This window comes from Anarhichas minor, unplaced genomic scaffold, assembly GCF_050575085.1.
Source record: "Anarhichas minor isolate MPS153535 unplaced genomic scaffold, ASM5057508v1 ptg000033l, whole genome shotgun sequence".
Taxonomy (NCBI): Eukaryota; Metazoa; Chordata; class Actinopteri; order Perciformes; family Anarhichadidae; genus Anarhichas; species Anarhichas minor.
Window position 1 is genome coordinate 2,577,241 of NW_027466479.1, and position 22,834 is coordinate 2,600,074.

The window sequence follows — 22,834 nt, forward strand, 5'->3', positions numbered from 1 at the left end:
ATAAAAGCGTCTGCTGAATGACTGTAATGTAATGTAATGTAATCTATGATGAGTTTGTGGACGAGCTTCTTGACCAGGCTGCTCTCAGTTATATTGTGGAAACGCTGTGTTGCACATGGTGGGACATGCAGGTTGCGTTGCTTTCCAACTTGTTTTAAACAATAGCGTAATGTTAAATCGGTTAGCATGTCTGCTTGACGCTGAAACAACTTATCTCCAGCGGCTTGCAGGCGCCATGATGGCTTTTGGTCCGGCGGCGTGCACACACCGTCCTGTGTGAAAGGGGCTTCCTGACTGTCCGTCTTGTTACAAAAAGGTGAATGAAGTCAAACTTGAAAGCAAATTGTTTCAACCTTTATTAAACATAGCTTGCAAGAGATAAATATTACAAAGTTATTTCCTCCAAAATTAGCTTATTTTTTTCAATCAATGCATAATTGTCAACTGGCAGTATTCAAACAGCATTATTTTCTTTTACTTTTTTGAAGACCGTTAAATATCAAGTATGTGCAAAAGGTCAGGATTGATGTAAGCAAAACAAAAAGGACTTCAACTGGTTCCCGGTGGATTTCATCCTCTGTTTCTGCTCTCCCAGATGTTTATTTCAGCATTGTCAACATTATACAAAACGTCAACTGAAAATCGATAAAAACTGATTTGAAATTAAACGTTTCCCTGCATTAGTAAGGGATAAAGTCAAACAGTAGAGGACCATACACGTCGTCTGCTGGTGTCGGCAGGAAAAGTGATCACTGATTCAGGGTCAGCTCTTCTCAGGTCAGCAGCAGCTGTGCCCATTGAACGCTGGTCAGAACAGGTTCCACTGATGTAAGAGCTTGTATCTGATGTCATACTTAGTGCCAAAAGTGTTCCCTCCAAAAAGGGTCCAGGCCTTAGTGGTCTGTTGGGTCCTAACAGATCTGGACCACATCAACATTGTGTGTGTTGAAGCTTAAGACCATTTATCATTGTTCACTTATCAACTCACTGATATTTCATGTATGCATTGATACCCTTTGGACACTGGAAATGAAGAGTTGGTTCATCACAGACATGTTCTCACATAGAGAATGTAGCTTGTCTTGTCTTTGTGCAGGTTCGTTAGATGTGTGCTGCTCACAGCATTGAAAGATGACTGTTAAAACAGATACATAGCTTTCCAGATGTCCTTAGTCACTGAACAGCTGGGAAAAGCCTCTATGAGAAGTGCACACTGGAAACCATGTTGACTTTTAAATGTCATCTTTTAACGCTGACTCAGCATCCACCGTCCAATCCAGCAAACCTCAAGACTCAACGGTTCATAGAAAGGCAACGGCTGCCTGAATATGTGGACACATGTGGACTGTGTGAACATGCAAAAGACACCAGTCTGGTCCTTCAGAGAGAAACCAGAACCAGCAAACTGGTCCATCAGTCTGACCCTGGAGCGAACCACTAGTTCAGTTCTGTCCATGTAATCAACACATACAGTGAAACATTCAAAGTGCTTTTATCCAGAGCAAGCTCACAAAACCCTTCTGTAAGAAACAAAGTTGTTTCAAGTGTCACTGCTCCGAGAGAAAGGAAAGTGAAGCCGACTGTCTGAACCAATGAGCACCTTCCTGCAAACGCTGAACTCCCCAATCAGAGTGAACTCATCCAGGAGACACTTCAAGAAGCAGAGGAAGAAAAGAATCCCAAACATTTTGCACATTGTTACACAATAATACACAGTGATCACAAAACGAAATGACAAGCTTCACAATATTCATGGCTTTTTGTTTGCTTTTCTACACAATATACAACCATTTAATTTCTTTTTTCAGTACAAGGGAGGAGAAAATGCTTATGTACAATAAGTCATTATTACTTCAAACCTAGCAAATATCGTGTCATTTATTTCATAGTCAATACATTTGTTTATTTTTTTAAACTGCAATAGAAAGAAAACAGAAAATGACTTCAAATTTAAATGTTTAGATTTCAAGAAAGAGTCTGCAGTCCAGATACAAAGTGTGTGGATGCATCTGCAAAAGAGCAAGAGACGGGAGCTTCCCTCAAACTGCAGCTCGGCAGCAAAAGGAGATGCATGACAAGAACATTGCTAAAATCATGTTGTGAGTGGCAGTAAAAATTCACCCCAGACATTAAAAACTCATGAAAATATATCTGTACATCCAATTTCAACTGCTCCACCAAAGGGAATATTGATTCATGTTTTTATATAATGAACAGAAATGATGTTTTCCCAAGTGTTTACATCTCTGAATCTAATCCTAGGTAGTTTCATAGTCTTCCATCACTCTATCATTGGATCGTCGGGACGCCTGACGGGCAGCTCTGGATTCCATCAGAACCGGATGAACCAGAACACGAGTCTGACAATCTGGTTGGAAAAAACACTAGCAACCACTGCACTCATATGGACAGTGGAAGTGTAACAATGCAGAGGTTAGTGTAACAGTGACACAGGTTCACATCCAACATGAAAACAACAGAAGTACTGAGGCTGTGCAGTTACACCACAAATCTCTCAACCGTGTGGAAGTCCTCCGAGGACATCCTACGAGGACTGCCTGTGTTATTAAATATAGTCATGTCTACAGAATAAGACACCTAGAAAGTCTATATTCCAGTGGTACTGTCTTGTGTTTGTCCTAAAGTGTTTGAGAAGAAGAGCTCATGAGAGAAGTTCCTCCTCTGCTCCACGATCATTGGCCAGGCAGTGTTCTTCCCATAAAGGATTTCCTCTATTCGTCTCAAACGCTCAAACTAAAAAGAAAAAAACGGAGAACTTCATCACACAACTAAGGATATTTGACCAATTGTAAGTCCCGCCCCCCTTAGTTACTGTTACAGACAAGCTTGACAAAAGGAAAGATGGCGTCGCTGGTTCCGTTGAGCTCATGTATGGATGCATGGTTTAGGTGCCTGCTGACAGCAAGGACTACATTATGCAATGAAAGGATTATTCTTCACGATGATAAACTGAACTCAGGATCTTTTCCTGCTGGGATAGCCATTGTGCATATCAAAATTACATTTTAGAGATCCCAGTTCAGAACTCAAAACGTTCTGACCTACTACTAGATAAAGTATGATGGAACGCCGCTCAAAGTCCTACTTGTAAACTGGAACAAATCCATCTAGCCAGACTTCACATGACAAGCCAGCTTAAAGTATATTTGATAGTACATATGATCACATATTTAACCTGTTCTACATGTAAATCAATGTCAATATGTTACAGATGTTATTAGGTAACTGGTCACGTTAAACAGTCTCTGAAAGTTATTCCGTAAAATCGATGTAGAGGCTGCTTCAATTGTGTGTTCACTTGCCAGAGGAACATCACTTTGTCCTGGTCAGCCATGTTCTGATGATCAACTGCACCTGCAATGCTTGGAGGTCGGATGTTGACAATTTTAACTGGGAAAATTTGGACCTGGAAGTTGTCTGGAACTCAGAGATAGTAAAAGAGGAAAGTTGACTGGGGTTCTGCCAGGTTCCAAGATTGCTCAACTGTTATTGGAGCAGAGTGTAAAGGGGCGGGACTTAGAAGGGACAATTCTTTTGTTAAAATGACAATTTCTTGTTAAAACTTGGAGTGTTTAGATTTGACTAACAATCTGAAGAGCTGATACAAATTGTGATGGACAGAAAACCACAGTATTATGTTATAGCGTTTCAGACTGAATGAAGACAGAAGCCCTCCATGAGAAAGAACACTGAGCAATGACAACAAGCTAGCTTAGCTAACTAGCTGGTGGGCTAATTCAACAGTGCTAGCTTCTACAGTACAGACAGTAGCTTTGTTCTAAATGAAGGCCTTGCCAAGACTGGCCAGTTCAACACACACACACACACACACACACGCACACGCACACGCACACGCACACACATCCATATGAAGTGCTATAGTTTCTTCTCCCATCTCATTTTGAGGGGGGGATGCTAAAACGTATTAGCCATTTAAAAAATTAAAAAAACATTTACTTTTAGAAATAGTTTTTAATTGTTGCATCAGCCATTCAGCAGACAGAGATTTAACAAAGTAAGAGACTTCAGCTGTGTGGCTTAACTTAGCATAGCAGTGCATTGTGCTAAATGCCAATTTCAGGATGCTAACATGCTCACAATGACAATGTTAAAAAGGTAGTTTGCAGGTATAATGTTTATCCTGCGTTTACTATCTGAGTTTAGAATGTTAGCATGCTAACATTTGCTAATTGACACAAAGTAGAGCTGAAGCTGATGACAATGTCACTTGGTTTGCAGGTATTTAGTCATAAACCAAAGTACCTGACACAAGTCTGCATGGCGCTGTACAGAGGATTCAAAGTCCAGAATGAAATCTAACCAAACATATGTTTAGGCATATCATTTAAACACAAAAGTCATTGGTGACTGTTCCATTCACACACACAAACTGCACACAAACAGATAAACAGTTTGTTAGAAACACATCGTCTGTTGCCCAAGAACTGAAGGAATCCAACATGGCTGCCAGAGCATGTATTGGCCACCTGTAACCTACCACAACAGTGTCGCTCTCATGTCAATGATGAACCTGTGCCTTGTTGTTTCAGCACACTACAATCTGGATGTTCAGCACCTGCCTGGAAGATGTTTGACATGGATTGGACCCTAAAATAAGTCACTAGACCAGTCACTGCATGGTATTTCATCAAATCACACACATGACCTCAAAGATGAAGTAGTGAAGACTTAACAGACTTCTTTCTCAGCCTTCCCCCCCTTCACAATGAAATGTGTTGGATGTTCAGTTCTGAACCACCACAGCTACACAGCAATGTGCAGTACTTATACTGCACATTGACTGAACACTGAGTGCTGTTAGTGTAGTGTGTGTGTCTACATATAGTTATTGAAAATGGGTTTGAGGTCTAAACCAGTTTGCTCCTGCATGTGACACATCACATGTATTGGTGGGGAATGTTACTGCCTCTACATGACCGTATTTACAGAACAAATTGAAGAGTTCAATGAATGAAATGTGCTAATGAAAACAAGCCCCAGCACACTGGGCGCTAGCAATTTGGAAACTGACATTTGTGGTCCAACATTAACAGAGATCGACACTGGCAAAGTAACCCGTGGCCATCCTTTAAAATACACCTTGATGCAATCCACAATACTCAGCACAGCTCCTCTGACTCCCTGGTCAGCCATCAGCCAGCATCCAGAGCTTAGCCACTCTCAATTGTAACATTCTTTTCCTCTTTAAAAAAAAAAAAAAAAAATGTTTTCCCAATTGGAAATATGCAAAGTGCTCCTCTGGAGTGAGGCAACTTGTGTGCAGAGCGTGCACACAATGATTGATCCATGTCTCTCCCATGAAAGATATAATCCACATCCCTCTGAAGCTAGGTATCTATACACAATCCATACAGATATTTCAATAGTTCTGTTTTTAGCTATGATGATTATTATCGTCTCTGGGGGCTAAAACCTCTCAGGTATGCCACCATTTCATTAGGAGACGCCGCAAAACAAACATACTAACAAATAAACTACCCATATAAAAAAAAAAGAAAAAAAAAAAAAGAAGGAAAGGTTGGGGGATGGGTCAACAATCTAAAACCCCAAATATAACAAGAAAGGGAACCCAGACTTCTTGGTTTGTAGATACAGCATCTGTGGTTCGGATGCATAAAATGCATTTCTACCTTCAGATTTGAGTTCTTTTCACTTTCTCAAAGAACATGTGATGCCAAGAGGAGCTGCTGGGTAAAAAGGGTTCAGTCTGTGCATACTGGATAACCAAAGGGATTTAGGAGTAGGGGGCAGGTAGTGAGATGGGAGGTAAAAAATTCCGCCTCTCTGGGTGAACACCATCATCCCACCGTGAATACTGGGTGAGTTTGTAGACAACGTCCTTCAGCCTGTTAGCTCCCTCCTTGCAGGAGTTTACATTGACTGTTGGTGTGCTGAAGGTGCAGTCGGGACGTAGCTGTGTCTGTCGGTCCTGATTAGTACAACTACAGTATGTAGTTAAAGTTACATCCAGCTGGTAACTGTTCAAATCTGTAGCAAGAGAGGCTGAGATCTGAAAAGAAGAAGCGATGAGGACCTATTGATGGGGCTGGTGAGAGCCGACTAGCAAAGAAGGTTTTCCAAACTCTGATCACATAGGATTATCTTTTGTACACATCTGCATCTTTTGTCAGTCATTTCCAGTTGGCTCTGAAAGTAGCAGGGTCTCTCCTCAAAATTGGTGATGCTGCCCCGAATTCCAGGCTGCAGGTGTTGGAGCTGAAGCCGTGTATCGGTTTGCAAACAGCTGTTGAAACGGTCCCTTTCCACCAGATGATGCAAGTGTGGGTGCTCTGCTCTCAATTTCATGGCTCCCTTGTGTTGGTTCCGATCAGAATGTTACACATTGTTACTCCAAGTTAGCAAGCTAACACTTTTTACAAAGCTTCAAAGTTGTTAAACTTTATGTTGCATAGCAACCAGAATGCACCCTGTTGATCTTCTGTTACTAGCAATAGTCACATCTAAGCTTTATGATTGAGCAGAGAAAGAAATCCTACATGACCGTGGCCTACAGTGACCCTACGATGATTCAGCGGCACTACCCAAAGTAAAGGAACAACAAAAAGGGACCAAACACTTATAAAAGAATAAAGCATAATGAGTCATCGTAACTGAAGCAAGAATGGTAGTTGCAGGTATAATAATAGTGCTACCAACAGCAATAATAATGGGAATTATAATTGTTAAACAACGTTGACAAAGAAGATTTTTACTATAATAAGAACATTTGAGATGACAGTTTAGTGTCTTTGTCCGACTTGGTGGGTTTGAATGGGTTGGTTTAAGGTAGGCACACGGACAGGCACTGCATGCGATGGGGTTGGTGGGGTGGGGATGTTGGTCGATCTGGGAGTGCTTCAGTATGGGGTAGGAGGGCAGGATGGGGGGGGGGGGGGGGGGGTGGGGCTTCAGTGGGGCAGGTAAGCTGGGCGGGGCTCATTTCTGTCCGGTGATGGACTGCGATATGGATCGAGGAGGGATCATGTCCAACAGGTACTCTCTCTGCCGGTCTGCTAAACTGGAGCTCTTATGGGCTCCAACTGCCGCTGGGTTGAGATAGGCAATATTTAACCCTGTGGGAACAAGACAAACACTTCTATCAACACCTTACTTCATCTTTAGGCTTTGGAGTTCATTTGTTTACCTGCAGAAGTAAAACAGGCTTCTAGCTTCTTGTTTCCAGCAAGTATATTCTTTTCATATTTAGGGTTCAAACCCTGAAGGGGTAGAGCTCCATTGAGTTAGAGCTGATGTAGTATTATTATTATTAGGGTTCAAACCCTGAATGGGCAGTTCCATAACTGGAAATGATGTGCAAATGCTGCACAAGAAATCTGACCCCAATCGGTGCGACGGTGTCGCTATAAATAACAAAAAGAAGGCCGGCCTCCCCACGCCATGAGTCCAAGTGACTTGAAATTTGACACACATATCCAACTCAGCTTGCTCCACAAATAAGCCTCCTGTACCATAAAAGACAGTCATGATAGTTTTTTTGTTAATTTGCATTATCTGGAAAACAGTAATATCTACTTTTCGAATTTTGATTGTATCAAAACCACCTTGTGGAGGCAATGTCCAGCCCTCTGAGGCAAATGTGTGATTTGTGATTTTGGGCAATACAAAATAAATTGAATTAGCGATAAAGTCTGGGGCTCACCATAGTCAGTAGGGTTCGTACTGACTATGCTTTTAGCACAGCTAAAAATGTAGCGAGTCCAGCTTCTGTCTTTTTGACGGCACATGTCTGAAATAGTCCAGTTTGTAAAATTATAGAAAGAATGCAAGGAGTCAATGTACTGTAAAAACCAGTTCATACGTCCTGTAGTGGAAAAGGACTGAAAGGATCTGTATCTGGCTCAATCCGGACATCATCTAACGGATTGGTCCTAAAATAAAGCCGATTAAAATACGATCCCGTCTTTACTGCACCGTCTTCCTTTAGCACAGCATTTCGCTGCATATGCAAGTGAAACTTAGTCTGTGAGTGTGAAAAAGGATTTGGCTGCACTGGTAGGGGCAAAATGCTAAACTTTGACTTTCAAAGAGCAATGTGTAAAACGCTGAGATATCAGCTTCTCATTCATATCAGCTGTCACTAGTTGATGTGAATTCTGTGAGTAACTGGATGAAAGCCGTCTGTTGTCTGGTGAAAGTGCTCTCTGCAGCCTGCTGTCTACTCAGCCAAAGATCATATGTGAGAGCAGAAGCTCTACTCTGGAACACCACTCCTCAGTCAAGGTGGACGAGTGTCTCCGTCTGTTTGAGAACTTGAACAGAGGGAGAAGTCTTCTCTGCAGCTGAATCATTTACATTCATTTCAGGAGTCACATTCTTCCTGTTCAACCTTTATTCATATATCAATAACTTAAGATGATCAACTTTATAGTTTAGAATCAAGTAGGTTTTTGGGTTAGAGTGTCAAATTGAACATGGATTGGTATCAGGAGCCAAGAGCTCTTGATGGGTTCCCATGAGCTGATTCAGGCACACAGAAGACACTGTACAGTAGGTACCTGGGATGTTGTAGATCTGGCGACGGCTGTCATGCTGCATTCTGTTGCTGCTGCTGCCGCCTCCACCGCTGCCACAGTGCTTGGCACTAGTCATTCCCATGAGGCTGCTGGCCACTGACAGCTGGGAGGCCTGGGCGAAGTTGGACAGGACGCCTCGCGCCGAGTTGGACAGACCTCGCTGCATGGAGGCCTGAGGCTGGGGAGCCTGAGGACAGTACAGACATCCCATCAACTTCACCATCACCGCCACGCAGGGCACAAATCCCCCGTGGTGGATAGCAGATGACATGCATTATTGCATTTAGTTATCAAGATCAAATACCAGAGATTTGCTTACGTAATCTTGTGAAAGGCTCATTCCATTGGTGGGATATGGTCTCAAAAACATATAAAATACCTTAAAATACCTTTATTCTACATGCAAAATGTATTTGAATGACCAACGTACTTGACCCTGACGAAGACCTGTGTTGGTCATTTGGTATTTTAATTTAGCAAGAACCCGACAGATTCTTCTTGGAAGGAGACGTACATTTGATACTTTTGTGAGATCCTATTCCACCCTTGCAATGAGCCCTTCACAGTCCAGCTGAAGGATCCAAAGAGCACCTGAATGTGATTACCACAGACCAAGCAGTGCTCCACTCCATTGTCTTCAGCACAGATTTGCTTGTTACAGCTTAAAACATGCTGAGAGTGCAGTTCTCCATTTCATTTCATTATGAATTAGTTTTTTTCCAGCTAGTAATCCTTCTAATAAAACCATACAATTAAATGTTGAGCAGTGAGGTTTAATAAACAACTCAAGAATTGATTGAATGAAATTCACTGATTTGAAGAGAATGGTAGCTCTACTTAATACAGAGCACATGAGACATTCACGTCAGCACCGTTCATCAACTATTCATGAATCATTTCAAAGCTACAGGCAGACAAACGTAGTAATACTATAAAAAGTGAAGTGACGTGGAAGGCGTCGGGCGGCGTGCTGCAGTGTACCTGGCGGAGTGCATGATGTCGGATCATGGTGTCAGTCTTGGAGGCGTTGGGGCCAGTAGGGGCCGAGCTGGGAGAGAGGGCCGCCTGCTGCTGCAGCCTCTGTTCAATCTCCTGACATGGAGACACATTCAGGAATGCACATGGATTAGCACACACACACACACACACACACACACACACACACACACACACACACACACACACACACACACACACACACACACACACACACACACACACACACACACACACACACACACACACACCTACACCTTCTGGCCAACAGTAGTTCTGAAAACCCTGTCAGGTAACCTAGCTACTAGCTGTGTTAAGGAGTGTTTGCAGGATAACAAATAAAACTCAAGTCCTATAAAGGTCAGTGTGCACTAAAAACATGAGGGCATGGAATACAACTGCTCAGAAACCCCCTGATTTACAATATACCTTGAAAGGCCATAGGTCCTCGGAAAGTCTTGGTTCTGTAGTTTTAAAGTTTCACGAGGCTGTGGTTATCCTCGAGGTCATGTAGTAACAATGAAATGGCTCCTATAGGGACGAACATCACCGCACATGAATACAATGAAGCTCATTGTATGTGTGACAGCCTCAGCTTTCCAGTCAAACCAAATGTATGCAATTACTTTTAAGTGGTCTATGAATGAAATAACCTCGAAACTTGAGTCATCTCACTTCCTTCTCATCTCTGTTGAGCTGCACATACACAGTACAGATTAGGCACTCACAAGAAAATGGCGGCAGATAAAGAACGTTTACAAGCTGCGGCCGGTAGCTCCCATGATTTTTGTCTTAATTTGTTGTCTTTTGGTCTTTATTACTGGAGCACGTATGGCATAAGACAGAATACAGTGAAGGAGGAAGTGTGGGGACTGGATAAAGTGCAGTGGACCTTAAGACGATACCTTCCCACGGCCGACCACCCGGCCAGACCGGCCTTCGAAAACGGAGCCGGCTCTTCTCACCGCCCCAGGAGGGGATGGGAGCTAAGCTAACCCAGCTAGGTAAGCTAAGGTTACTCCACTACCCGGCCTGCTCCGGTTGCAGGAACATTTAGGCTAAACCAGCAACGGGAGGTTAGTGACTTTACAGAGACCTGGCTCATCGGGCATCCGGGATCAAGCTGCACCTGACGGCGGACTGCAGGACAGAGCACAGGACTCCGGTGGGACGAGAGGAAGTGGAATTAAAAGTTTACATCAAAGATGTTTGGCGCTCAATCATAGTCAATGTTGATGAAAAATGCTTCCCTTATGTTGGTTTTTTATATTAAGATGCCGGCCATATTCTCTGTGCAGAGAATGGTTTTGTTGCTGTTCTTTACGTTCCTCCTAATGCAAATTCAGAAAATGCACTACAGGAATGCACTACTGCTTTAGTTCTTCTCTTGTGCAGCATCTATGCACTAGGCTACAACGGCATTTCATTGTGCAGCCCTGTGATGCAGAATGACACCGAACGATCTTTCAACCTTCGAAAATAATTTATACCGCAAAATAATGCAAAGATGACATGGGATTAGCATAAAGTGGGCATGCCTGTAAAGGGGAGACTTGTGTGTACCCATAGAATCCATTTCATTCACATATGTTGAGATGAGTAGTGAACCGACCCCTCTGAATAAAGCTATGCCTGTTTTTCTAACTTTGGAGTGTTATTTAGCCTCCCTCTTAGGTCGTCTAGTGTCATATGATGAAACTGAGGCTAACAGCCTCTGAAAGACAGCAATGCTGGCCGAGGACGCCGTAGTCAAAGGGGAGTTCAAGAGGTTAAACTGCTCTCATATTCATTCCTTAAAGGCGCAAATGTGCACAGAACACGGTGAAAGAAACCCTTTGCTACAAAACTAAATGTGTTATTTCACTGGGATGTAGGGCTGGGCGGTAAAGTTAGTATGATATTCAGTTTGCTGTGATAGATCTTTATGTTGATGTGAACACAAGAAACATCTAATTGATGCAGAGGCTCAGTGGTGCTGACCTGCTCCTGCTGCAGGGCCTTCACAAAGGCGTTCTTCAGCCTGTTGGTGTGCTCCGCCTTCAGAGCTTTCTTCTGATTGGAAGTCATGCACTGCTCGCAGAGAATCCGGCCACTCTTCTCTTGCTTCCAGTGGGGGGTGAAGTCAGTTCTGCATTGTGCGCAGAAGAAAGGCTCCATGCGTCCCAGCGTCCCTCTGAGTTTACCTACACAGAGGAATGTTTAGACATCAGTTTGCTCTCACAGGTTTTCAGACTAATCTGAAAAGTGATGCAGATCTTTTTCCCCTCCAAATGTCAGCTGCTTACCCTGACTGTCGAGCACACTCTGCACCACCTCTTCCAGACCCACCATGTAGATGAACTCGCTGTTGGCGGCAGAGGGCAGGAAGTGGAGGAGTGGGGCGGGGGGTTTGGGTGGAGGGATCTCCAGCAGGGTTTTCTCCAGCTGCTTCCTCAGGGCCAGCTTGGCCGCCGCCTGGCTGCTGGCCTGGTCGGCCATGGAGCTCACCCCTCCACCGGCCGAGTTGGACATGGTGGATGGGCTGACGGCGGAAGCTCCGCCCATGCCGCCCACCACCCCGCCGGCTGCTGCCGCCTGCATGTGGGCCAGGTTCATGTACATGGCACTGGAGCCTGAGCGCTGGGAAGCTGCCACCTGCTGGCTGGCCTGCAGGAAGACACACATTCTCTATTGCTTAGAAAAGTAAAGTCACACTGCTGTCACAAGCTGCTACAGAAAAAATCTAATCAAATCTGCCTTACCTTGTTAAATGATGTTGCTACTATTGCCCCCTCAAAAGCCTGAGCTACTATGTGTTAATATCTCTACATGAGTTTTAGATGACTTCATTTTAAGTTCTCCCTGTCCACTCTGGAAGCATGACATTTGATTGGTCTCTGTACAGATGCAGACGTTTAAGGGCACTTTCACAAGCCAACATTTAGTCTGTTTTAATATGCTAAATAAAGTCCACAAAAAAGTTATTCAAGATAAAGTGGATGAGAAAGGATTTGTGTGCACAGTGGATCAAAGTGTAAAGACGTAGCCGTCAGCAAATATACGTTTTTATTTGGTCTGCTCTCATTTGTGCACCGAGATACTGAACCAGACTAAATGGACCAAACGGACTGAGGCTTGTGGCGATGGTTCAGAGGGTTTCACAGGTTCATGGTAACGGAGACCCAGTCTGGGAAGTCGGGCATGGTCCCGCTGTATTGCTGCACATCTGGGATCTGTGCGTCATATATTTAATACCTGGACGTCGTGCTGCTGCCAGTGTTGGTGTTTGCCATCTATTGGTATCTGTTTAAGTTGACTGGCTCTGATTATTCTCAGGTCTATTGGGAAAGTCTGACTGTACCTTTTAGAGGAGGATTATATGACATCAGAAGTTTACACATTCTGTCAAGTCTTTACTGTCTTGAATGTTTCTCATTAGATTGTGCACACCTGAAGAAGCTCTATGGGAAAGCCTTAATGAGGAATGGTGTTTGTTACATGCTGCAAACTCATTTACACATGAAATGAGCAACATTGAGCAAGGTTAGGCTGTTGGAGTGCAATTCTAGAGCTTTAACTTTACAAATGTTAACAGGATATTAAAAGAGGTTTTCTTACCTCTAGCCTGAAGTTCTGGTTGACTTTGTATCACTACAGTGACTTGTTATGGCAGTTCACAGAAAAGCATGAGGTGTGTGAATACTCATCTTAATGCGCTGCTCTCTACCACTCACTCACCGTTACTAACATTACACTAAATCACAATACAAGAAACAATAATCTCTCTGTTGCAGGAATACAGAAACAAAGAAAGAGAAAAGCTCACATGTCTGTCAACACAGTGTACGACATCAGTGAATGCAGTGCAGAGCTGGGAGCAGTTAGCCGGCTGGGGTTACCTGCTGGTAGCTGATGGGGTTGGCCATGCTGCCGGAGCGAGACATCCCAGGCTTGGAGGAGAGCCTCTGGCCCTGCAGCTGGGCAGGGTTCGGGGCTATCACTCGCTGCGACATCAGCATAGGGGGCAGACTGGCATTGGCTGACCTGATGACTGTGTGACCCTGCAGAAAGGAACAGGCTCAGTATACAGGAGACAGTGGTCAACATTCTGCTGTAATGAATACCAAACAGAGCTCCTCGGTCATAATAACAATGAGGCAAGTTACACCTGTAATGTATGTGTTCATGTATCAATTATATGCGCTTATAAATGAACTTAACAGTCAACAGCATGTTTTGAAGCAGTAGCAGCAGTGTTTTGAAAGCTAAACATGAATAGATTGGATGCGGGTGGATTAATAAGCACCTTTGATGAAATGCTACTGAACCCAAACCTTAAGTCACACTTAAGGACAATAAATGAACTACATGTGAGAGGCCACACAAATATGCAGGTGTTTTTTTCTGGAGAATTCAGACATGAAAATGATTGTGCAGTATTTTACAACTAAATCAGCTAATGTTATCGAGCACAATCAGCCGGCAGGATTGCTTTTATTGTGAAAGCCCAGCCGACACTGAATGGATCACCATCCCAGACACTGGCATGGAGCGCAGCCAGGGACAGACCTTCCTTGGAGAAAGCAGCTTAAACAGCAGTACAAATAATGCAGAGGGAGTCGGGTATCAACGGGATCCGACTCGGCGCTAGTTACGGTTAGCGGGTCGGTTCCGGTGCTGAACTTTGCAGGTGCATGTTTGCAAAACTGGACCTGTGATGGACTCTGACCTAAATGCACCCAGTGTCCAGTTTAACACCTAGCTAGAACTAACACAGTATAGTCAAACTGTCTTGCACTCAATACTAACGTTCAACTTTTGCTGATCTCTATTTGCATTAAACTGACATGTGTTCCTAATATTTAGTCTACCATCATTGATATAAATTATATGGATATAATATTAGAAACACCTGTAAGCATGATGATGCAATACCATTTAAAATGAGGTATAATTAACAATATAATAATGTAAATCATTACTGTAGAACCTTCATGAAGGGAGGGTTGACTGCAGGACGGTTAGGTGGCCCTAATACACGGAGTGTGTGTAACACTGTAAATCTCTTTTCTTCTTTCAGACCAGTGGAGAGAAAACAACCAACATACACATGGAGGGGTCTATTGTACTACCGTGTCTATTTGCATCTGTAGATTTCTCCTAAATTCACCAAAGTTAGCATGAGATAATGCCTCATTTGCATATTTGAACATAACATTTCGGAAAACTTGTAATACACAAAGTAATTATCGTATTGTAAGTAATCAACTGGGGAAGTTTCCTGGTGATATATATTAGTTTTGCCATAATCACCTGCTCTCTCCCCTTATTTATGAGGCACTTATGTTGACACATGTTACCACAAACAGTTTTAGTGAGCATCCATATAAGGGGGAGTTCTCCCTTCATGTACACACACCCAGTGTGTCGCGGTTACACAGACGTTATACACAGTATGGGCAGCAGAGGGCAGCAGCTGCTCGGTGAGTAAACTAACATCAAAGAATACCAGCATCCATACAAAACAAGCTGATACAACAATCCAGAACGCGCGCGCGCGCGCACACACACACACACACACACACACACACACACACACACACACACACACACACACACACACACACACACACACACACACACACACACACACACACACACACACACACACACACACACACACAATATTTAATACCATCTCAACATGTAATGGAGGAACGGGGCTACGTCATGCAAGAACAAAGGCTTCCTGCAGGAGGCAGGACCTTCTACCATTCATAGCATTTTCACCCAGTCATTGTCTCGACTAAACCCAGTCCTACTGTCGAGCAACACCAACGTATTAATGTTACTTTAGCCTGAACCTTTACCCTGACCTCACATAGCAGCTTCACCTCCAACTCACCGCCGTTCCGTCCGACTCGAGTTGGTGCAAGGAGGCAGAAACAATGTTGCTTTTGAAGAGAATCCTAGGTCATAGTCTTAACTTCGCTGGACGAACAATAGACTGTCTTGTTTTTTAACCCTAAGGAGAGAACGGATAACTTCTATGCCCCGTTCTCTCCCTGTTAACGTCGACATTTTGCCTGTCGGAAGGACGAGAATTCCCTTAACTTCCGAGGAATCCCCACCCGCCCCAGCTTGAAGCTCTGGATCCAAGTTTAACCAAGAAACTCGAAGAACTACATCGACCGCTACGAAGTCGTCTCAGAGTAAGAGGCTTGTGTCTGGGCAGAGTTAGGTCATAGTGTGTTTATTACCTAGTGTTGTTTTGTTCCAAGTTTACTGTACTGTTATAACGTGTTCTTGTGTATGTTCACAGACCGCCACGTTCCGTTAGTGCTGTGAAGAAACTACTGTTGTGCTCCATGCTGCTGCAATAGTGTTGTAGTCGGGTTTCTGTGTGATAAAGTTAACAGTTTCCGTATTTTACTGCGGCGGTGACGATCTGCCTAGTTTTGAGTGTTCCCTTTTTCCCTCTTCTTTTACTAACCCACACACACACATATAGATTTAGCTAACCATCTCAGTCATTTGGTAGTCTCACGTGGCGCGGTCACGTGTGAGACACACATCCGCCATTGCTTGTGTAGTTTTTCGCTTCACGCACGCAAACACACCACAGATTGTTTGTTGATGTTAGATAGTAGGCTCGTAATTGTATAGTAGTTGTTGTTAGTTTTAGATATCGTTTAACTTGATCATTATTATTGGAATTTAATAAACTCTGTTATACTTTAAAGAGCAGCTGTCTGTGATTACTTTGTGCATGTGTATTGTGATTATAGCTGATATGTGGTCTGTGCTCAAATTCAAACCTTCACCGTTCACTTTGAGTGTGGAATAGTACTTTGACTATTGACATTGTGAGTGAATACTAATTATGAGACTTAATTTATAGTTTGGTTATTGGTCCCTGTTCTCAGGGTGGTGCCCCATTATTGTTAATAATCTTATAATAATTCTATTGATGTCAATAATTTAGTTTTTCATATCTGCTGATAATCAAACACGCTTCTGCCCGATCCCAACAACAGCAAACAACATTTTTCCTGTAGATGACAACTCTGTGTGGAAATGCACTTTCCTAGAGTCAGAGTGGAGGAGACAGACCGACAGACAGCAGAAGTATGGGTGCTGGTGAAATTATTATTCTGACTCCAGGTTGTACGGTGACATGCGCAAGCAGCACAAAGTCACCTCAGTTTCTTTTTTTATTTCTTTGAATTGTGCAATTTGAAGCATTCTGGCCATGATTTGTATAAATATAAAACAAAACACTTTTCCTTCAGAAAGGATATTATTTATCTCCTTAGGGAACAATTTTTATTTTTACTTATTTTAACTTTACAACTATATTTTAGAATAAAAATACATTTATTTTAACTTGAAAAGAGATTGAGAATCTACATCTGTCAGTAACAGAAAAAAAGCGGAAATTCTTAAAATAGAAAATACTAAATAAATACAATAATGCAAAAGCTTGTGCATGGCAGCAGACTGCCTGAATCCTGATGACAGGATGTTACTATACACCCCTTTAACAAGACATGAATATCTCACATTTTGGCTAAACTTTTTAGCAAAGTTTTCTGCAGTTGCTTTACTTCCCGTGGAGTCAGTGAGCTGAAATACGGACACAGTTACTCTGCCACTGTAACCCACAGCCGCCCCACAACAATACCATAACCAATCCCAATCCAACCCCTGCTGACCATGACCAGTAAACTGAACCAGTCAAAGTACAATTGATGGAGTGATCCTTCCAATTTGAGCGAGAGCTTGTTGTTTTCCCCACCCGATTCACTCAGGACAAATACTGTTACCGGGACGCCCCCCCGAAACCCGGTTCTAAAGGAGTAAAAACCCATTAGTATTGATGCGGTCCAGAGTTAGCGGTTCTGCCATCGGTGCTTTCTTAGTTCTGCAGTGAGACGTCCTCGTCTCAAACGTCCTCTCTGTCTCTGTGTCTGTGTCTCCGGCTCAATACAGCGTGAGACTCACATCAGGATCAGAGAGAAGGAAACATTGGAGAACTCTGGTCGTCTCAAACACAATAAAACCCTCACAAGTAAGTTTATCACAACATGTGACCAACGAGCAGAACATCAGTCTGTTTGTGGAGCAGCCGTCAGGTAACGGTAGTGATGTCATACGGAGTCTGATCACAAGAACAGGATCATCAATGAAAGATCATCACTGAGATCATTGTTTAGCTGTCAATGTATTTGAAGGATTTGGAACTTCTTGTATTGCTGCTCAAGAAAGATTATTTGTATGTATACAAGAATAATAAACCAATTTCTATTATTTTCTTAAATAATTGTCTTTTTTTCTCACAAAATAACCGCTAAGAGTATCGATAAGGAACCAAACCAACAAGCAGTGACGATAAGAGTACTACTATCGATAAAATCAACACCCATCCCTAGTGTTACTGAAGTAATACAATCTCAGAAGGTGAAGAGGTGTAATGTAAATGAACACACAAGCAGACACACACAAACCTGTGCATTGCGGAGGTTCTGAGGGTCAGGGTTGTGCAGGCCTGGCCTCACAGGCAGCTTCCCCAGGCCAGGAGAGCTGTGGATGGGAGGAGGCTGCACAGAGGATGCAGCGTTCTGAACCACTGGGACCTGCACGCAGACATCAACACAGCATTAACACGGCTGTAGGATTTCTGGAAATGTGTATTTGTAACCCAGAGGTTTTACTTCAACATGTCCAATCACATTAGAGTACATCTTAACTATAACAGAGCATTTACTTGTTCATCCTATCTGAGCCTCATCACTTGGTCACCATAGTACCAAGCTTACCACAGACCCACCAATCAGAGCGGGCAGTCTTACACCACTTGTGTGATGTGATGTTTGTATTAGTGATGTTTGTATTAGTTTCCAGTTTATAAACAAATGCTGGTCATCTGCACAAAAATCAGCTTTTAAAAAACTAGAGCAGAGGATGCTTTCAAAAATGTATTTTGATATTTTAGTGACATAAATGGAAACTGGAACATGGAATATTCAAAAGCACAAACCACAACACCTCCGAAGGCAATTAGGGTCATATGTAAAAAATGTTTTTAATTCGTAAAGTTAGTTCTGAGAATAAAGTCAGGCTGATGTTTTGGGGAGCTTTAACGTGATCAGCCATTATTTCCTTCATTTCCAAATTGGAATTCTAATTTGTAGAATACATATGATTTCCCACACTGCCATGTAATATCTTGTGAATATCTATGCTCACTACAAACCACAATGCATTGGGAATGGAGCTGCTACTTAGGGAAAACGTGCCTATTGTAAAGCTCATCTCTACCTGTCTGAGTTTGGTATATGGTGTGAGGACTGCCTGCAGTGGTCCTGCTGTTCTGTGTCTCTGGGGCGCAGCTGCAAACACTGTAGTTCTTCCTCATCCCAGTGACGCATTTAAGATGAGGAAGAACTACAGAGTGAAACTCAGCTCTTATAACTGTGGGGCACAACACTGCTCACAAACTTCCGTGGCATAAAATGGCATCTTAAAACGTAAGAACAGAGGAAGGTATTTGTTTACAATAGATTTGACAGTGTTTTGGATGACTCGGATATTCAGAATGAATTCAGACGGTGTACAGTTGTATTTTTGGGTTTAGGTGTACGAGTATTTCTTTCATTGACGTTTTGTGAGTTTACTTTGTTTACTTGTCACCTGATGCATCCTGGTACACGTAGGAACAGCCGGGAGAGGTCAGTCCATACAGCATGCGCTGGGATATGTATTTGATCAGTGGACTACACTTAGCATCAGCACTGAAATCCACATAAGAAGGTGGGGACTTTCCCTTTAGTGCCATCATAGCGGCAGTGGGCTTGAGGATCGTAAACAATGTAGAATAAGAGTAGGACATCACATCATTGCTTTGAGAGGAAGGAACAATTAGGGAAGTCAAATACATTCTCCACATGTGGCCCTAATCCTCTTCCGTACAATACAAGCGTAGCAAAAGTTCATTACAAGTCCTGCATTCAAAGTTTTACTGAAGTAAAGTATTAGCATCAAAATATACTTCAAGTACCAAAAGTAGAAGAGCTTGTTATGCAGAATTGTCTATTTCTGAATAATATTCTTGTATGATTGGATCTAAGTTAAATGATTGATGCATTAATGTGTAAACATCCCGACCATTACAGATAAATCAGTCAGGCCGATATATTCACATATCCATCATATTTTAATTTTATTAATATTAATTAGTTTTAAAATATGCATCGGCCTAATCACACTTTATTAAACTCCCAGAAATCTTTATCAGTATTGGCCTCATAAATCCAGAATGTGTTGGGCTATACTTTCTATACATCATACAATCAACATCATATATTTGTTGATTATATTTGGTAATTAATAATAAAAATATGAAACTGCAAAGTAATCAGTAGCTGCAGCTGTCAAATAAATACAGCGAAGTAAAAAGTAGAGTATTTTCCTCTGAAATGTAGTAGAGTAGAAGGATTAAGTTGCATAACATAGAAATACTCAAGTAACTTCAAAGCACAGTTCCACCACTGACTACTCCAGAAGCAGGCACATGCAACAGAGTGTCCAGCAGCAGCACGGACCTTCTGCACCACGTTCTCCTTCTGCATCTGACTCTGTCGGAGCTTCTTGAGCAGCACCAAGCGAGCCTCCTCCAGACGCAGCTCCTCTCTCAGAGCTTTGATCATCTGCTGCCTCTCTTCTCCTGTCTTCCCCTGGAACACACACACACACACACACACACACACACACACACACACACACACACACACACACACACACACACACACACACACACACACACACACACACACACACACACACACACACGGTAAATGTAAGGCAACACATGACACACCTCTGAACTAAACAGCCTGCCTAAATACACCTTTAAATAAAGCAGTTATAGAAGTTACTTAAAGGATACTAATATTTCATCATTCTAATATTTGAATGATGCATTTCATACATTAATTGTGAGGTGGTGTTCATTTTCATTTCTACTGTATTTTCCAAGTTAGATTTTTCATTCTTTATGATTTCCCATGTGATGTGCCATCAACAGCCCTGTGTAGTGAAGCCCTGTTGTGCAGCTTTAATTTCTCACTAGATAATTCATTATGTTAATGAATCAAGGACTGTACAGAATTGGTTTTGACAGCGATTGACTCTGACACGTTATTGTGGTCTAAACCAGCTGTACACTACATTCAGTGTATTCCCTGAGGTTTCACCTTGAACATGTCCAGGTTGGCCTGGTGCAGCCGCTCCTCAGGGCGAGGTGTTGTTCTGGGGCTGGACGCCTCATTGTCTGACAGGATGATAACGTCTGGAGACGGAGTTCGTCTGTCATGGTCCGCATCACTACGTTGGAAAAACAAGAAGAACAAAACTTTTAGTGGAACCTGAAATGCATTGGCATTATCATAATTGTTTGAATAAAAACTGGATGTGACATGGAGCTCTGAGGCTGACTTGGGAGTCAGTTTGTGAAGCAATACATGAGAGGAGCACCGTAGCCTCTCAGGGCTGCTAGCAGGGCAGTCGCTTTAAATATTTTGAACCTCTCTTTATATTTCACTAGTGACCCCTAAATCCCACTGGTCACTCCAAAGTGATGCTGTGCAAAGGCATCCACCTTCATGCCTTACCACCTGATATCATTTCAGAAAGTGTCCGGTTTGTTGTGCTGACTGCATTAACAACTAGTTCAGCTTTGTTGTTCAAAGCTAAATTTGAGTGCGCACAGTTTTAAAATCTGATTATTTTCTTTCTTTTGTGCTCATGTAAACTCATTTTTAGGAAATGATGCATGATGCACCAGATATCTGGAATATTTCCATCTCATGGAAAAAAGTCTTTCCCTTAGTGGAAACATCATATAGCTTCAAGGAAGAGCTGCGATATTCTTCAAGTCTTACGGTACGTCTCCACAGGCTTTGGGCAGTTTCTCCGGATCGTCCTGGCAGATCCTCTGCGGCTCAGTCAGACTCTTGTGACCGGTACGTTCGTGGTCACCTCCGTGACTGAGGCCTTTCTCGCCAGCTTACAGAGTTTGGGGGTACGTCCAGCTCTAGGTTCCAGACTTCTTCCATTTCATAATGATGAAGCCCGATGTGCTACACATGGTTTTATACCCTCCATGCCTCTATAAAGTCTGTGTGGTTGTGGAGGTCTACAGAATGTTGCTCTGCCTTCGGGGCCCAGCTTTGCTGTGTATTGTGGGACCTTACATACACAGGTGTGAGCCGTTCAATATCACTTCATTTCTATGAGCTGGACTGATATCAAGTTGTAGAGACATCTCAAAGATCCTCAAAGCTATCATCATGCAGCTGAGCTTAACGAGGGGCCAAACCAAAGGTCTGAATGTAGTCAAAGCTTTTTCATCTTTCAGAGCTTTACGTGATTTCATTCAATTTGAAATGAAATCTATCAACACCCATTCCTCTGGAAGAAGTCGGGCTCTACTGGGGCCTTCAAATCCAAATTTAAAAGTCATTTTTTCACCTAAACTTTTGGAAATTGCTTATTTTCTAATAACTTCAGAATAAAAGCAACTAATCGTAATCCTTCTGGCAGGTCAGTCTCAATAAATCTATTACGCCCAGTACTTACATGTTTGTCATACCGGCAGCGATGTCAATTTGCCACAGTTTCAATAAAGGGTTCCAGCATATTCAAGCAGGCAGAGGACCGACTACCTGGATCCTATAGACCCAGAGCAGCGTCTGGCAGTCTGTCTGAGGTAAACTGTTGTAGGGCCTAAGCTACTGTAAGCTCTTTATTGAGTTTCCTTTGAGGAGCAATAAAAGGGAAACTAAAGTTTGCCGTCTTGGTTCAGACTACTGAGCCTGTGTTAGGGTTAGGGGTAACTTCAACAAGGCTTTGAACTTGTCCCTTCTGTACAATGTGGTTAGTTGATGCCTTTATTTGCAGTGCAAAAGCTAAAAAAAAACAACGATTCTAAAAAATATATTGCTGTGTGAATTGCAACTAGAAAGAACGGCCCGTTGTGTAAAGGCCTTAAGGACAGAGGCTGCTGTGTGCTGTACAGATTGTAAAGCCCCATGGGACAACTTGGGCTGCAACCTCCGGGTCTGAAAAGTGAAGTCAATGTAAGTGCATTAAACCAATTAAATTAAATTTATTTTGTATCGCCCAAAATCACAAATTCTCCTCAGAGGGTTTTACAATCTGTACACATACGACACCCTCTGTCCCAGGACCCTCACACCCAGGATCCTCTCTACAGACCAGCA

General features: G+C 42.7%; 1 protein-coding gene across 2 annotated transcripts in view; it reads right to left on the minus strand.

Moving 5' to 3' along the window:
- Nucleotides 1-332: 332 nt before the first annotated feature.
- The window catches only part of gatad2b (GATA zinc finger domain containing 2B), a 50,352-nt gene continuing 27,850 nt past the window's right edge, over nt 333-22,834 (minus strand). Inside the window, exons 3-11 of one of the 2 annotated variants that reach the window (XM_076106063.1) lie at nt 20,807-20,936; nt 20,156-20,287; nt 18,059-18,187; nt 13,451-13,612; nt 11,858-12,218; nt 11,553-11,755; nt 9,558-9,656; nt 8,559-8,763; nt 333-7,115 (exon numbers count right to left, since the gene is read on the minus strand). In XM_076106063.1, coding sequence (XP_075962178.1) covers nt 6,979-7,115; nt 8,559-8,763; nt 9,558-9,656; nt 11,553-11,755; nt 11,858-12,218; nt 13,451-13,612; nt 18,059-18,187; nt 20,156-20,287; nt 20,807-20,936 — 1,558 coding nt within the window. In that variant the 3' untranslated portion in view covers nt 333-6,978. Of the gene's footprint in view, nt 7,116-8,558; nt 8,764-9,557; nt 9,669-11,552; nt 11,756-11,857; nt 12,219-13,450; nt 13,613-18,058; nt 18,188-20,155; nt 20,288-20,806; nt 20,937-22,834 lie in introns of both variants that reach the window. The other variant, XM_076106062.1, reaches the window with a different exon arrangement.